At 42.0% G+C, this 12,977-nt stretch overlaps 1 protein-coding gene across 1 annotated transcript in view; it reads right to left on the bottom strand.

Annotated features, from left to right (window-relative positions):
• The window catches only part of mmp24 (matrix metallopeptidase 24), a 239,811-nt gene that overhangs the window by 89,508 nt on the left and 137,326 nt on the right, over positions 1-12,977 (bottom strand). Inside the window, exons 4-5 of the mRNA XM_034165909.1 lie at positions 9,077-9,176; positions 8,068-8,272 (exon numbers count right to left, since the gene is read on the bottom strand). Of these exons, the coding sequence (XP_034021800.1) occupies positions 8,068-8,272; positions 9,077-9,176 (305 nt within the window). The remainder of the gene's footprint in view (positions 1-8,067; positions 8,273-9,076; positions 9,177-12,977) is intronic.

Genomic DNA, 12,977 nt, shown 5'->3' with positions numbered 1-12,977 from the left:
GGAATATCCGAGTGGACACTATTCGAGAAATTAAGCTGGTTTTCGGTGAAAGGTTTAAAGGCTCATGAAAGATTATGGGGTGCTTCTGTCGCTGTAAGGACTTCCCACGCAGCGGGATGTCGTGCAGTGCTTCCAGGCGCCGTCATCAGCCTGTTTCGACCTGAAAACATCCTAATTTAAGGCTTAATTCACCCAGGACGTCGTGAGAGAACAGAGAAGATTCAGAAGAGGCCGGCATGAGCACTTTATGCAGACATTCCACTGTTTAAGGACATTTTTTTAATGAAAGACGTGCGGGCAAATTCGCCGAGTCGTTTCTGTGACGACTCGGCGAACGACTTGGCTTTCAACAAGTGAGTAACTGAGAAATTGTTTAACAGCTTGGGCATGTTCCAACTTGCCCGTTAAGGTTTCCAACGGAGGTTTTTTTCCTGTTGCGACCCCCCGTGGTCGGGTCCGGCCCGACATGCGACTCTGCCCGCACGTTCTTTCATTACAAAATGTCCGTTAACAATGGAATGTCCGAATAAACTCCTCATGCCGACTTCTTCTGAAAGTTCTCTGTTCTCTGACCACTTCCTGGGTCAACAGAACCTGAAATGTGGAAGTTTTCAACTTGAAACGGCGAGACGCTGCCACCTCGAAGCGCAGATCGCCGTCAGGCGCCGTGGGCCGTCCTTAAAGCGACACTACCAGACCAAAATCTCTCATCAGCCGTTAAAATTTTTACCGAAAACCAGCTGAATTTATCGAATGGTGTCCACTCAGTTGTGCCTTACAGTTTTGAAAAAATTTTGATCAAACAAAGCAGCAGTCTCTGAGCCATTCCTAAACAATGAAAAAATCGACGAGAGGGTGGGCCACTCCTCACTCAAAGCCTGCCCACAGGCGAATGACGTAACCGACAGGCGTGAAAAAACTCTTGCATGCCCATGAGGGTTCAAGCATGTCTGATGTAATCACACGTGATTCAAATCCATATGGTTTTTGAAAAAAATAATAAGGTCGGATACTTTTCTAATAGACCTCGTATTTCATCAGCTTGCTAATTTGTTTGACTCTGTTTGAACCTAATTACAGAGCGTAATTATCTCCTTTCTTTGCTCAGGCCATCCTGTTTGAAGACTGTCGCCTCAGCGGTCAGCAGTTGACTTACAGACTCATGCTGCACTTACAGACGGAGCGAGGAGGTGAATTTATTCTGTTTCATCTCCTTCGTGTTGACTCTAAAACACCAGCCAGGAGGAGGGATTATCTTCACAAAGCTCGCTAACATGGATTTTATCAACATTTGTGAAGAAAATTTGAGGAAAATAAACCTTTTGTGCATAGAAGTTGTTTTCGCTCCCCCACTCCTTTATTATTTTAGTGTAAAAGATCTAAGACGACTTCTGTACAGACAAAAGGTTTATTTTACTTTCCTTGCAGTTGGACTACTGTAATAGCTTGTTCACCTGTCTCAATAAGAAGGAGCTGAAACACTTACAATAACTTCTGACCACACTAAGAGAACCCTCATCACTCCCATTTTGGAGTCTCTTCATTGGCTTCCGGTCGCCTTCAGAAAAAACTTTAAAATACTAGTTTTGACATTCAGAGCCCTTCATGGACAGGCTCCTGAATATATTGCTGACCTGATCCAGCCCTACACTTTTGCACGCAGTTTGAGATCTTCTGGACATAACCTGCTGTTGGTTCCCAAGACCTGCTTCAAAACCTGAGGTGACAGATCTTTTAAAGCCGCAGTGCCTTGTCTCTGGAATGAAGTGCCCTTGTCCTTGTGCTCTCTGGATTGTGTAGAGACTAGACATGGGCCGATAACCGGTTTCACGGTATACCGCAGTATGAAAAAGCCATGGAATCAAAACCACTAAAATTTTCCATGATACCGTCCCTACGGTATGAGCGGGTTATGAGAATTCTTGACAGGCAGAGTGGAGGTAGCCGCTGCCGCCCTTTGTAAACAGTTGTACAAAAATGCCTGAAGCATTTCCTGCATTTTAATGTAAATAGTTGTATATAACTTTGTTGTTTGCTACATTTGTACATATCTTTTTGAAATGTTCAATTTATATTTGCATTCTAATTTATAAAAATGGTTTGTTAAACATGTTTGTGGTTTTCATAGTAAAAAAAAGTTTTTTTAAATTTGGATTTTATGTTTTTGTGTGCATTTAGGTTCTCTGTGTTAGAACAGTATGTCAGAATGAAAGAAAAACTGTAACACAGGTGAGGTTGTACTGAAAAAAAAATGACACCAAATAAGGCAAAGTACGCAGTTTTTTGTGGACCTCAGACCTTGATGAATGATAGAATGATAGAGAATGATGCAATTCATGTTTCCCAGTAAACGTGACCACATCATTCTCAATTATCGCAATCATACATTTTTTTAATTTAGTGTTTTGAAAATCTTTGATTTTGAAGCTTGTGCGTACCAGCAGCAGCAGAAAACCAGGTTTTAGGAGGAGGTGAAAATGAGGACAGTCTGTCTGAGTGACGTCCTTCTACAGCTGATATCATGAATTAGTTTTCACAGCTTTGGAGAACTTTGGCGTCTCACTATCTTGTCTCTAATCTTTCAATTACCGGTGTGTGTGAAGGGATTTTACAGATAAAAAAACTTCTGTGAGTCTGTGCACGAGCACACACACACACACACACACACACACACACACACACACACACACACACACACACACACACACACACACACACACACACACACACACACACACACACACACACACACAGTCTGTATTGATAGGTGATTATATGTCCAGACAGCGAACAAAAAGACAAGTAACAAATTAAAGGTAACGTGAATAAACGGTAAAGTCAGACTGTGAAACTGTCTCGGTCTCATCAGAGTGAACGCAAAACACTTTACAGATTGAAGTTGAGATGTTCTGGTGACTTAAGGAGGTGGAACCCGTAGGTTTCTGAAAAGCTGGCATGAAGCTAAAATGGAGCGGTTCCGAAGTTATCGTTATCATAGTATTATTGAATACTTCACTTTTTAACACAGCGCTCCCAAGTGGTCAAAATCCACAATAACACCTCCAAGGTTAAATTTATAAGCACTGGTGCTCCCCAGGGATGCATGTTGTCACCTCTTTTATATTCCTTGTACACAAATGACTGCACATCACAAACTGACACTGTGAAAATGTTTAAATTTGCAGATGACACTACACTAGTGGGTCTAATTTCTGGTGAGGACGATAGTGCCTATAGAAATGAGGTCCACTCACTCATACAGTGGTGTCACATTCATAATCTAGAGTTAAATGTAGCGAAAACCAAGGAGTTAGTGGTTGACTTTCGCAGACAAAAGAAGGCATCCCTGCCATTGCACATTAACGGACTGGAGGTGGAACGTGTAAACAGTTTTAAATTCCTGGGCACTACGATAGATTCCTCCCTGAAATGGGATGAGAACCTTACTTGCATCACCAAAAAAGCACACCAAAGACTCTTCTTCCTACGCCAGCTGAGGAGGTTTGAGGTAGCCAGTAAGGGGATGCTGCTGTTTTACCAAGCAGCTATTGAAAGTGTGCTGACATTTTCCATCACTGTCTGGTATGGCAACTCCACTGATCAACAAAGGATGCAGATGGATAGGATAGTCCTCACAGCCTCAAAGATCACTGGCTGTGAGCTCCCTCCCATCTCTACTATTTACGAAACACGTATCTGTCGGAAAGGGTTGAAGATCCTACTAGATCAGTCACATCCAGCTAACTCCCTTTTCAACATCCTCCCATCAGGTAAAAGGTTGAGAGCCATAACCACTAAAACATCACGCTTTCTCAACAGCACCTACTGCAGAGCCATTAACCCTTTATCTACGGCAATGGCGCCCACGCCATATTTTCCATATGCGTATTTTTTTTCCGTAACTCCGCCATAATGATTTAAAGTGCATTGTTAAGCTAACACCAAGGGCTTTCCAATGATATATGGTGTATTACGGTACACGTAAGCCTGTGACGTCATAACGCAGAGGAAAAACACGGAAGTTTCACACTAGTGCGCCGCTGATTCTCATTACCGTACGTTCTCATGTAAGCCCTCAATCTGAAAATTTCAACACTGACAGCAAGCCAAGAACCCGTGCTTTCCAACAGTATGCTATATGTTGCATATATTACGGTAAAGTGCATTTGGTGACTTTTGAAACGAGGGAAAAGTATGAAAAAGAGCGCAAAAGTGACAGAAAAGTACAGAGACAGACAGCAAACATAAATGTAGTAATTTCTGAGGAAAAGGCAGGGTGTTAGTGTCATTTGTGAAGGTGTGTGTGCGTGTTTGTGTGGTTGTGATGGCTCCATCAGCCACAAGCCACTGCCCGGTGCCAACAAGCAGTGGAAACCCACCTTGCCAGCGATCCACAAAGGGGTGGCGTTCTTGCAAGGTTTGTAAGAGGTCAACCTGCTGGATGTGCAAACTTTGTAAAATTGGCCTCTGACTTCAGCCAGACAGAAACTGTTACAAACAGTACCACACTGACTGATGTAGTTTAGATCTAATTTTGATTCTTGGTTATATATTTGTATATAGTTTGACACTTTATTGTGTTATTCATATTGTATAATTTTGCACAAAATGAGTGATCAAATGAGTGATTTATTGCACATTTTAATAATACAGATAATTGTTGTGTGGGCAGCTGAAGAGGAGGTACTGCTGGCCCACCACCACCAGAGGGCGCCCTGCTTGGAGTGCGGGCTCCAAGCACGAGAGGGCGCCAGACCCAGAAGAAGTGACAGCTGTCACTCATCCTCTGCACCAGCTGTCACTCGTTCATCATCACCACCATAAAAGCCGGACTGCAACTCCACCTCCCCGCCGAGAAATCGACTACCATTACCGAGGTAATTTCTCTGCTGACTAACACTTTGTGTGTAATAACTTGAACTTCTATTGCAGCCGTTTTCCTGGAGTGTTGCCTTATCTGGAGGATTGGCGTTTGGTGTGACAGCGACGGCTTCGCCTCACACCCCATCTCAGATAAGTGGTTGACCAGGAGCTGCACGAGTGTGTGTGATTTGGAGGTGGAGGTGCTCCCTCCTAACTGTTCGGACTGAGAATTACTGAGTGTGCAGATTCACACTCACTCATCATATTTCTGCTTTCTGCCAGCAGTACCAGGGTCGACAGCCGAAGACAGAGGCCACCTGGGGATTCGGGACTTGGCGGCTCCGGTGTTCTTCAGACCGTTGGTGGTGGAAGCCGTGTGGGACGCGGCTTCTCTCTCGTCGGGGGTCTCCTATCTTCGAGCCTGCCCACACGTCACCTGGATTTACATTAACTGTGCAAATTACTGTACGTTTCGTTGTGTATTATCACAACATTAAATTGTTACCTTTTTGGCTTATTCATTGTCCGTTCATTTGCGCCCCCTGTTGTGGGTCCGTGCTACGACACCTTCCCAACAGATAATAATTGATATATTTATATATAGTTTTGCACTTTGCTTGTTGTTATTCATATTGTTTGGTTCTGCACTTTAAAATTGGTTACTTTTTGCATATTTTCGCCTTGTAAAATATTTACTTTTGCACTGTTTCTGCACTGTTTCTGAGTTCTAGATTCACAAAATTAATTATTTTGATTGTAAACACTTACAGCTTCCTGTTAACAATGTGAAATCCAAACTTCCTTTACATAACAATCATTTTTCACTAAAAAACTGAAAAAAAATCAAGTTCATTTTTGTGTTTTTTCTCATTTTAAATGCTAAAACTTACAAATAATGTGTATAAATAGTTAATCAGGTGTAATATAATTGAAATTCAGGTACTCTTGGAAAAGGGTACCAAAGCACACAAACATAGAACATTATTTCTTAATTTTATTGCTATAATAAAAAATTATAACCAATCGTCCATTTATAGCCTCAGTAGGTAAAGGGTTAAGCACCTAAATAGTTCTCCTACCCTGCACCAGCACCTTATGAAAGTAGGTTTTTATGACTATGACTGAGCTCATATACATTGTATTTCTTTTTATCTTTTTATATATTTATTTATTTAGCATTTTAGTGCAATATGTCCATTTTGTATCTGCTGCGTATTGTACTACTGCACTTAGCACTTTAACAAGCCACTGCTGAGAGACTATGTTTGCACTTGACACTTTAACCTGACTCAGGTTAAGGGGGTCTATTTTTTTTTTTTTTATTCTTCAGATATAATGTGTGTGATTTTATGTGGAGTATTGTGTGTATGCTTATGCTTTTTATGTCTCTTGTTTAGCACACTGAAACAAATCCCTAGCAACTTGCATTGGTTGCATGGCAATAAAGTATTGAATCTTGAATCTTGTAGCGCCCAACTCCACTTCACTCCTCGCCATCCCCCAAAAGGGTAAAGAGATCGAATGTGAGCAAGAATCGCACAATTAATAAAGCCAAAACACACTGCAACGCCCCCCAAGAAAACTGTTAACCAGGTGTTCCTTTAAGATTAATCTTCCATTGGGTGTTTGATTAACACATATTTTTGTGGACTCGTGGTGGTTTTTACAACTTGTGGTGTAGGTGCACTTAAAAATTATGACCAACACATGGCTCAAGTACCATGAAGATAATGTCACCAAGCTGCTAACATGCTAACGGTGCTAAAATGCAAATTAAATAATATTAAAATTTGATTTCATGGAAATACTGCAGCACAGGCTTCTTCGATTGTCTGTTTGTACCATTAACCGGACAGCAAGACAGTTAATCTCAGACATTTGTAATAAAATGCTCACAAACGAAAAACATGGTCCAGTCCTCGACAACTAGCAGAATCACTGCTCGTGGGGCCTTCAACCTGCTGGCATACTAGCTGCAATTCAGTGACCACACCCCCTAATTATTAATAACTTTATGGCTTAAAATAGCTTAAAACAATAACAAAAATTCAGCCCATTAAAAAAAAAAAAAAATCTGCACAGTTGTCATGAGCGGGGAATCTAACTACAGATCAAAACTTCTTTTTGTACCAGGATATAATATGTTTATATCTGCTGGCAATGTTAAGATTTTAACATGTGGTTCTACGGGGAGTGACTCACTTTTGAAGCCAGCCTCAAGGGGCAGTTGTGAATCTCACGCTGTCTCGCGGTCTGTGACTCACACGAGAGGTATGTTCAGTAGAGTTTTGGTTCAGTGCACCGTGCAAACACACCTCAACTTGTCATCATCATAAACATTTGTGACCTCACTGAATCGGCGCCATCCACTTCCTCGCTAGCCATTGTTTATATGGGTTTGACACACCTGAACTCTGCTGTCACCGTGGTGCATTGTGGGAAGCGCAGGGAGATTATGGGAAATATTAAAGTACTGAATATTTGGCACTTCCATGCTGTCTTAATTTTTCACTGCAGGATGTTGGGTTTTGGGTAGATTGTGTAACTTTAGACACTTTAAGTTGTTTTTTAACATTCATTTACAATCAGCAGTTTTCCAAGTGGGGCAAATTTTTTTTAGCGCACATTAAGCTTTTAAATCTATAATTATAAATCCGCCTTGATGCATACACAAGGAGAAATTTTGAATATTTTCTGGGAACGGTGATGCAGGAATAAGCTTTGCACGTGTGTCGTAGTGTCGTTTGAATTTAGAGCTGCTCTGTCAAACCTAATTCTCTTTTCTGCTAATCTTTCAAACCAGCTTCCTCGCTCTGGCTGTGTGTGTGTGTGTGTGTGTGTGTGTGTGTGTGTGTGTGTGTGTGTGTGTGTCTCTCTCGCTCTCTCTCTTTCTCCCCTACTTTCAACACATTAGTTATTCAAGAAAAAGGAATCTGGCGCAAGTCATTTGTCAAATGGAGATAGAAGTAGGAAAAAAAACAGCAAGTGAAAGACATTTTTCCCCTCCATTTTTCACGCAGTGACTAAACGTGGACGATATCTGTCCCTTTGAAGAATTTCATTCACAAAGCTTAATTGCATAAAGTCATAACTTAATCGTTTTTTGATATTTTGAATCATAAATGTGAAGCATGGCGAGCTTTAAAACATCAAAACTAAAGCAGTGGCATCGTAAAGTGGCGCAGAAGGAAAAATGCACCTCACCGTCATGGTTGGCGTTTCCCAGCGTCCACGGCTCATCTGAGTCAAAGTGTGTGTCTCCGCCGATGCCGGGGCCTGGAAAGTAGGCGTGGGCCAGGAAACCACCCTCCCCATCAAATGGAGAGCTGTCACCATGGAAACCAGAGGCAAAGAAGATCATGATGTCGGCCTCTTTGCCCTCGTTTTTGATCTCTGAGTATGGCACTTCCTGGAAGGAAAATTGGAAAAGTGGAAATGTATCAATGCACGGGAATGTTGTGAAGGGACAGTTTGCTTGTCGTCATTAGAAAATGTTGTTAAAACAGGACAAATCTGACCAGATTCACGGTGAGTAAAGCCCCGTTCTCACTTTCATGGGCATGCATCCCGGAAGCTCACAGTTTAAAACCTTGTCCTTACCTTGGAAAACCTTAGAAGGTCCCAGAGGGTGTCTTGATTTAACTGCAGTTGAATTTTGCTCAAGATGCTTTTTTTTCCCAACACAGCTGTCAATATATCAAAGCAGGTAACTCATCGGGTAAGGAACTGGATGACCAACATGTACACCTGGAGCCAATTCCCGGATATGCTACCTGTGTTTTCCCATCCTTGTCTGGGGAAGTAACCTTCAATTGAGCGGTGTTTGTTCCAGAGAGAGGTGTAGACTCATCTGCCTCACTCAATGGAACCCGGCAATAACCACTGGCACCAACAGGCCAATGTTTCTTCTCGACTTCATTTAATATACTTCAGTAATCCTTTGCATTTCCATGGAGCCTGGAATGTTGATGTACCACAACATCACCGGGAGGTTTGTGGAAGTGCCACAGCTGTGCTAATGGTATTCTACAGGCGTGCTGCTGTTATTTCTGCACGTTTCATGGTACAAATAAGACAGGTTACATCATCCCGCCGAGTGCTATAGATCACATTCATGAGCACCCGTGATCTTAACGTGGCGGTGTGACACAGCAAACCTCCTCATGTCCAAGAAAGTCAGAAAGGGGCTCAATAATGTAGAATTTTCTCTGACCTCGAAGGAGAGCGGCGTGACGGTCTGCCACACAATGAAAGCTTGGCGGATCGCTCTCTGGGTGTCCTTCTCTCCCACTTTTGGGGTGAAATTAGATATGCTGTCGGACATCAAAGACATGTTACTTACACTTAAAAACTCAATACAATTTGTAGAACAATAAGATGAGCTTTGGTTACATTCACCAACACCAACTTTTTAAAGGGGCTAAACCATTTTAATCTTAGCATAACAGATTCATGTGGAACTTTCCAAATATTATGTCAAGATTAATTTATTAAGTAAAGTTTATTTATGCAGCACATTTGGAGAACAGAGAGCAGGTGGATGAGTGGCTAAGGGGCTGGCCTGCCAATATGTAGGCCTGGGTTTGAATCCCACTCATTCTGTGTCTGTGTCCTTGAACAAGACAAGTTTAGGTTTCAAGTAGGAAGTGTAACAGAAACCCTGAAACGCTCACATCACCTGCTAGTTGGCGACAAAAGCTGCTCAGAGGTGCTGCAACATCTTGACTGTTTATTCATTTAAGGAGTTAACTTTTGGTGAAAATAAGAAGGGCTGACGGCCAAAAATCAACTTACGGTTGTATCTCTTGTCCTTATGGGCAATTTACTTGTACGATTATGAAATCAGTTTCTTTTTAATTAATTCCGTATTGCTTCACATGTTGATTTGGCACGAGTTTTAAGATGCCTTTCCTGATGCAACGTTAGATGTTCATGGAGAATATGTGATCTTGAATTAGGGATCTACCGCATGGAGGCAAGCGCACTAACTGCTTGCACCACCATGCCCGTTTGAAAGGCCCAGTCCAAAAGTAACCTGAGGTTAATATAGCTGGAGGACATTTGGACCCAATTTAAAATCCAACAGACCAGATCACAGCCAGAATGATGGAAAACACAGGCACACAGGGACAGCGGCGTAATGTGCCGTGGCGCGCTGCTCATTAGTAAGCAGAGGAAATTAAAAAGGGCAGCAACAGGTCTGGCATTACATTGACTGTAACTCCAAATTAACTCATCAACTTTATCAAATATCACACAGAAAGAAAGAACAGCTTATCAGATATGAAGGAGACATTAATTTATCTAAATGCCACCAGATGCCAAGAATTCTGATATTCTCCACCTGAAGCCACAGTGACAATTTTGTGCGCACGCCAAAGGCTGCAGACACAGCGAAGGGAAAAGTGTGTGTGACATTTACATAATTAATCTTTTTTCATACTCCATCTCTTGCTCTTTATCTGCCGGGTTTGACAAAGTGGATCAGCCGCTCCTCGATCAACATTCTGTGAGTGAGTGATCTGATCCGATAGGATGGCTTCGTCAGACTGAGTCCACCTAAAGGCTGTCACAGCGCATTTCACAACAACATTTCCCTTTTGATCATCACGACATATCTGGTGTCTCTGAGAGATGTCTGCAAAGAGCTTATGGAGTCATGAGGTTGTGAGGTGTTTGATGATGTCGATATCTCTGCAGGAGATTCCAGGTCCAAGTCTTTGGGGTTCTGGTGTTTCTCGTCTGGCTTCATGGTTATGAAACTTGGACGCTAACCAGCGTCCTAAGGCAACAACTGGGTGTCTAGAATGATAGGTCTGTCTCAAGGTTCAATAGCTAACTGGTCTAATGCACACTGTGTAAATCCATTTGGGGCACCATTTCCATCCAGAAGCTAAATAGTGTGAGCAGAGAAGGACTCGATTAATGGTCTACATTAATTGAAGGTCTGCTGTGAGCATTCTGTCGAAGCATCGACAAATCAGAGTGTCGTCCGCCGTGCTCTTTTAACAGGAGTGCTGCAGTATCAACCTGACTCGTGGGAAGGTGTGCAGAGGTTTTGTGTAGAGGTAATGGTTGTGCATGGACAGGGTGAGTGCGCTCGTGGGCTTGTGAATTTGACCTACGTGGCTGATGCATGTAGTGATTTTTAAAGGCTGTTTGCCTGCACACTTTCTTGCGCTCTCCCACAGCTGGAGTGAGGGATATCTGTCTATTACACAGTTTGGTTTTCATTTCAAACCATGTTTAATGTCCAGACTCCCTGGAATAGCTCCTATTTGTCCACACTGCTCAAGCTGCAGGCAGGAACAAACTAGAATTACTAACCCACGTGCGTGGCAAGCAGGTTATTGTAATTGCTCCTGTGTGTTAGAACAAAATAACTAAAAAAAACAGCTGGACTGATTTTAAGCAAATTTGGTGAGAATATTTCTTGACTTAGCGCTTCCTTATGTTTAGGTTTTGGAACAGACTGGACAAAGATTAAGTGAAATATAGCCTAAAAACTTGTTTACCACAATGTCTCCATCAACAATGCGGCCAGAGATTTGTTTAAAAGCTCATATTGATCAGCATTTGTCATTGCTATAACTGACTTCTAATAAAGTCAAAATATGAAGTCATATAATCATAAAAAAGAAACACCCGACACATCGCAAATGCATCTCTCTGATGCTTTTAGTTAAAGTTATTTTTCCAATAGTTATGACATTTGAGTTTTCTGTTCTAATCAGTTTCATGTTCCTGTTATTTCAAATCAAATCAAATCAATTTTATTTATATAGCGCCAAATCACAACAAACAGTTGCCCCAAGGCGCTTTATATTGTCTCTTATTGTCGCTTTATATTTCTCTTAGAAGACAACATTCAAATTTTATTGGAATTTTCTTTCTGGTGGAAGGGCTATAGAGAAAGTCGAAAAATCTTAAATTTCTAGGTCCCCAAAGCTATTTTTTCCTCTGAGCAAATTTCTTGAGAGCCATCGCTGGACTTTTTTTTAAATTAAATTGTATTTTTTTAAATTAATGCCTGAAAATGAAATATCACGGCACACCAGTAATTTCCCAACTTCATTTTCACTGATAATCTGTGATGAAAGCAGTTTTGGTAATTTGCAAAATGTCAGTGTGCAGTTGAGGACGTCACCTGTAGGGGGCACTGAAAATCTAATATTTGAGGGATTTCTGGGCTGTGGTCTTATGCCGCGTTCACACCACACGACATGCAACACCACAAATTCACGTCTCTCGCCTGACGATGGACGCACCACCATCGCCCGGTGTGTCGCTCTGCTTTCACTGCAAAAATTTGCCCCAATGCGTCATCAAATAGGAGGAGCTTCCATTCCGTTCACTGTCAAGTCGACATGGCGGACCTTGATCACACGGAGCAAGTCGCTGTGCTCTATTTGTTGTGGAAAGCTGACAAATGTCACCAGCGGTGCCATCCCTGGGTTCACAACATCCTCATGAGATGTTCCCAATTTTGGGAGTTTCATTATTTGCTGCAGGAGCTGCGTCTGGATGACGGCCGCTTTCAGCAGTACTTCCGCCTCTCCAGGAGCCAGTTTGAGGACCTCCTGTCCCGTTCGTGCGCACACATGTGAAAAAAAAAATGGCTGCTACGATGCTGCTGCTCACTCTCCCCTCAAACTCTGTCATAATTGTGTTATAAACCAGTCACCATTTGTTTTATTATACATCTGTGTAGTTAATAAAATAATCTTCACGGACGATTCGTTCGCACGCGCACGTGAAAAAAAAAACTGGTTGCTGCCGCTGCTGCAGTGCTGCTGCTCAGGGGCGTAGCACCAAATTCTGCGCCCTAAGTACTAGCCATATTGAAGAGCCCCCCCACACTGTTATGTTCTTTTTTAATAACCCAAACACCAAATTTCTAATGCGTAGTCAAACCAGGTCTTTACCTTTTTATGTTGATCTGACCTGCTATGGTCTTCTGAAACAGTTGATAGATGTTTTTTATAACTTAAAAACGGAATCGATGCTAACGCGTTAGCATGTCTATGACGTTTTCAATGTTGAAGTTAGCATTAAGCTGTTGCAGCTGCCGGCACATTTGTTTTCTGTATAATAATCAGATCAAAGCACTGCTT

This window comes from Thalassophryne amazonica, chromosome 3 (assembly GCF_902500255.1).
Source record: "Thalassophryne amazonica chromosome 3, fThaAma1.1, whole genome shotgun sequence".
Classification (NCBI taxonomy): domain Eukaryota; kingdom Metazoa; phylum Chordata; class Actinopteri; order Batrachoidiformes; family Batrachoididae; genus Thalassophryne; species Thalassophryne amazonica.
This window is presented reverse-complemented; position numbering and strand designations above follow the sequence as displayed.